The sequence below is a fragment of the Nicotiana attenuata genome, unplaced genomic scaffold (assembly GCF_001879085.1).
Source record: "Nicotiana attenuata strain UT unplaced genomic scaffold, NIATTr2, whole genome shotgun sequence".
Lineage (NCBI taxonomy): Eukaryota > Viridiplantae > Streptophyta > Magnoliopsida > Solanales > Solanaceae > Nicotiana > Nicotiana attenuata.
This window is the reverse complement of record NW_017672658.1, coordinates 123,794-128,238: the sequence shown is the minus strand read 5'-3', so window position 1 is coordinate 128,238 and position 4,445 is coordinate 123,794. Positions and strand designations below refer to the sequence as shown.

The following is a 4,445-nucleotide window of genomic DNA, read 5'->3' as shown; positions in this document are numbered from 1 at the left end:
CCCCCCCCCCCCCCAAATATCTTTTTTTAACTTTGACATCCATTTAACAGTAATAAATGAAACTCAGTGCTGAAAATACACAGTAGAAAATCCTTTTTTTAAATGTGGTGTCCTGATCAGATTTGCGCGTACCTCGACTATTCCACCAGGAACCGTCAAATTCACCCTCTCATTTTCTTTATTTTCTGATAAACACTCTTGTTTTATTTCCTATAAATAAAAATTCTATTACGAGTTTACCCTGGGGGGGGGGGGGGGGGGAAGTAAGGCACTCTCATTTCATATGTCACATTCACAAAGAACGAAGCCAAGTCCAAGCAAATCTAACTGCTGTGGAGCTCGATGACTGACACACAACTTGGTCACATTCCTTTAAGAAGACAAAAACAAACAGCAAAAGAGCTACCCCACATCCCCCCCCCCCCCCCCCCCCGGTTGCAAAAACGAAAGAAAGGAGGAAAAACCCACTTACATTTCAAATACTAATCTATGTTACTCCATCTGTCTTAATTTGTTAGTCCACTTTTTCATCAAGCTCAAGTAGTAAGAGAATAGTGACTACATGAATTATTTATTATTTCTTGAGAAGCATGGGCACCATTTTTTACTTTAGCATTGTAGAAAAGTAGAATAGAGGATTAAGGTAAAAGTGGGGGCACTTGAAACTTCTGTGTAGTTGAAATGTGCTAATTATGAAATGACAACATTTTAGGACAACCCAACAATGAATGCAGGACAAAAAAATTTATAGGAATATTTATTTAGCTAGATCAGACATTTGCTCAACTTAATTACACTTGTCAAGACAAATTAACTGAACATCAAAGGCATTATAGCATAATCATAGCCAGGTAACATTGAAGCAAATGACAATTAAGAAACGCTTACCTTCTTCTTTAGCAGCTTCTCTTTTTCTTCGAACAAGCTCATAAGCAGCACAAATAACTTCATGCGTACCCTCTCTTTTCACTGCACTCATGCAAAAGGGTTCAATCCCACGAGATCTCAAACTGTCTCTGAATGTCTTCCAATTCTCATATGCGTCTGGAAGGTCCATTTTGTTGTAAACCACTAAAAAGGGCTTTTCAGCAAGTTCAGGACTAAACATTTCCAATTCAAGACGAACAGCTTCATATTCATATTCCGGTTGTGGAGATGAACCATCAACCACGTGCACCTTTCTCCAAATAAAAATTCCATCAATTAGTGAAAAATATTAGCTCAATCTCAGAATAATCAGTAAAAAGGTAAAGAAATGCTATACACCAGTGCAAAATAATTGGAACTTTTAAGTATATGGATGCACAGAGTACATAGAAACTACTAAAAGATGAAAAGACCAACAAAAAGAATTTTTCATTTTTTGTGGGGTGGGTGGGGAGAAGACATCTTTTACCCAAAAAACACCCATCCATTTTTGTCTATCGCTCATGTCAACCGGGCCAAGGACATTGTACAGTGATTCCAATTTCCATGTTGGGGATCTCAGAAAGGAAGGGGATAGCTAAATAGGAACCACTAATTTTTTTTCTTTTTACAAAAACCACCAAGCTAATACAAACTCGAAACAAGAAGGAACAAAGAATAAATCAAAATACAGTTTGCAATCTGTATTTTGAGGTACGGCTCTTCCTCGGACCCTGCGTGAACGCGGGATGCTTCGTGCACCGAGCTGCCCTTTACAGTTTGCATTCTGTTTAACCTTTTAATATTTCTAGGTTAACAACTCTCGCAGTGAAGTTTCATCAATGAATTAGCTATAACATAGCAAGCATTCAAATTACAAAAAGCTAACTATATAGGAATATGGTAAAATGCCAAAATCTTAATCTGATTCAACAAATCACTAATAGTTCCATTTATGCAGAATTGGAACGCATTCAACTAATTTATGAAAAGAACACTTTAGAAAAGCTTGTACCAGGAGTGAACATCTTTCTGAGTGCCGAAGAAACTCATGGCCTAAACCAAAACCTCGGTGTGCCCCTTCAAGTAGACCAGGCAGATCAGCAACGACCAGAGTAGCATCATAATCAAATGAAACTACGCCCAAATTTGGTAGCAAAGTGGTAAAGGGGTAATTCGCAATAGCTGGCTGAGCAGCACTTATAACACTGAGAAATGTACTCTTCCCTGCATTTGGAGCTCCTACTATACCAACATCAGCGACCAACTTAAGCTCCAATTCTAACCACCTGCTCAATAGGACTGTTACTTGCAAGATACAAAATGAAATATGAAAGAAATGTGACCAAGATATATTTCTACTCAAGATTATTTGGCATTCAAAATTAAGGATGAGAGCTCAATAGATCCACCAAACGAAAACTACATTCTAATATGCTTTAGGGTTAGATGCTGAATGTACCCAAAAGATGCAATAAAAATCGAAGTCTAAAGAACAGAAACGATTATCATTAAAGATACTCACATCTCTGCACCTTCTTCACCATTCTCTGCGATCTTGGGCACCCTATTCGACCCTGTCTTAAAAGAGGCATTTCCTCTCCCACCTCTTCCACCGGGCAGCAGCAACGCCCTCTGTCCCGGATGCAACAATTCGAAAAGTACATCCCCTTGAATTCCCCCCTCCCCAGCCTCCCTAAGAACCGTACCAGGTGGCACCTTCACCACCACATCCTCACCTTTCGCACCGAATTGTTTCTTTCCATGACCATGCCCTCCTCTCCCAGCTTTAAGATGCACACTTTTCCTAAATGGCAACAACGAATTCATCGACCCGTCTACCTCCACATACACATTCCCACCCCTCCCTCCATCACCACCAGATGGTCCACCCAAAGGCACAAACTTCTCCCTCCTAAATGCCACCACCCCATTCCCTCCATCCCCTGCTTTTACAAATATTTTTGCCCTATCGAAACACCTCATTACTGCTGGAACCCCTTTCTCTTTCTCCTTTATATCACTCCCCTCCCCTTCAAACACATCACCACCCTCAAAAATAGAACCTTCCATTTCACTATCTACATCATCAAATTCATCCTCAAAATCATCATTAACCTCGTACAACTCGAATTTCCCACTACCCTCAAACACCCCACTTCTAGAACTTTCTATTTCACCACCCACATCATCATCTTCATCAGAATCATCCTCAAAATCATCATCATTAACCTCGTACAGCTCGAATTTCCCATAATCAAACCTTAAATTCTCCGAATTCTCAACATCATCAACCGAATCCTTTAATTCTTGGCGAAGATTCTTAGCTGGGGTGGTGGAAATAGTTGATTCAGATAGCGTAATTTCAGCTGAACTGTGAAGGGATGGAAGAACAAAGTCATCTTTAGGGGGTAAGCGAGTGTAGGTGGTGGCAGTGTCACCGGCGGCGGTGGTAATTGGCGGGGGCGGCCTAAACTCGCCGGATTTGAGCTGACGCCGGTTGGGATTTTGCCTTCTTCTGGTTGTGTTTGTAGACACGCGCTTTGGGTTGGTTCTGTTGCGACTGGTATTAGTATTGGGTCGAGCTTGGCAGTGAGGAGAGAAGGTTAATGTAGCTGTAGTGAACAAAGAGAAAGCCATGGATGGCTACGGCGAAGAGCTCAAGAATTTTTTATCCGTTTGGGCGGGTGTTTTTAAGAAATTGATAATATATTTTTCTTCAAATAATTGCTGAAAAGGGAATTGGAAATTTTCTTCTATACTTGGTAAAAAAAAATTTCCAATAAGACACTTTTATTATATAAATGACATGTCATATCTAAAAATATAAAATAAAAAAATATTTTTAATATGTTATATAATTTTACACACACATTAATTTAAGAGCACAAAAATAAAAAATCCTCTTTACATCCTTAAACATTGCGTTCAATTAAAATTATGATACTACATAAAATTAAATGGAGGGAGTAATTTTTTTCCTTTCATTTTTGAGTATTTGTCTTTGAAGTATGATAAGAGTGTGGTTATATTCTTGTTTTCCTTAATGTTTGGACTTTAAGTAGACAATAATAAATTCATTATTTTCTGATTATATGATCGTAACTCTTATTATATTGTAGTTCTTGAAATACTATTATATTTAAAAACTTTGACTACTATATCATAAAAATTGTAGTATAACACTGAAAAAAGAAAAAGGTTCTATCAATTAAGTCAAAGATAAAAAGGTTTCATTTTTCCTCAATCGGACATAACCTATAATTTGAGACATGAAGTATTATCTTTCTACTAATTCAACATACTCATGTTTTCAAGGTAAAAAAACTTGACGAGTTTGACCAGTTATTCTTCTCTCACTAAAGTAAAAATAATTATGTTATTTTAATGTTGGTGTTGCTTTAAATTTTACTAACACCTTCCGTGCTTTTAATTTGATTGAAACTTATTGTACAAGAATGCCGTAGTAGTTTTTCTTTATTTCATGTGATAAAATATGCTTTTAGAGTCAATCAATCCACCAGCAGAGTTCGTCCGTC

At 37.8% G+C, this 4,445-nt stretch overlaps 1 protein-coding gene across 2 annotated transcripts in view; it reads right to left on the bottom strand.

The window, feature by feature from the left end:
• The window catches only part of LOC109213994 (GTP-binding protein OBGC, chloroplastic), a 5,476-nt gene extending 1,865 nt beyond the window's left edge, over positions 1 to 3,611 (bottom strand). The window contains exons 1-3 of one of the 2 annotated variants that reach the window (XM_019377845.1): positions 2,432 to 3,611; positions 1,922 to 2,195; positions 889 to 1,177 (exon numbers count right to left, since the gene is read on the bottom strand). In XM_019377845.1, coding sequence (XP_019233390.1) covers positions 889 to 1,177; positions 1,922 to 2,195; positions 2,432 to 3,546 — 1,678 coding nt within the window. In that variant the 5' untranslated portion in view covers positions 3,547 to 3,611. The remainder of the gene's footprint in view (positions 1 to 888; positions 1,178 to 1,921; positions 2,196 to 2,431) is intronic. The other variant, XM_019377846.1, reaches the window with a different exon arrangement.
• Positions 3,612 to 4,445: the final 834 nt, after the last annotated feature.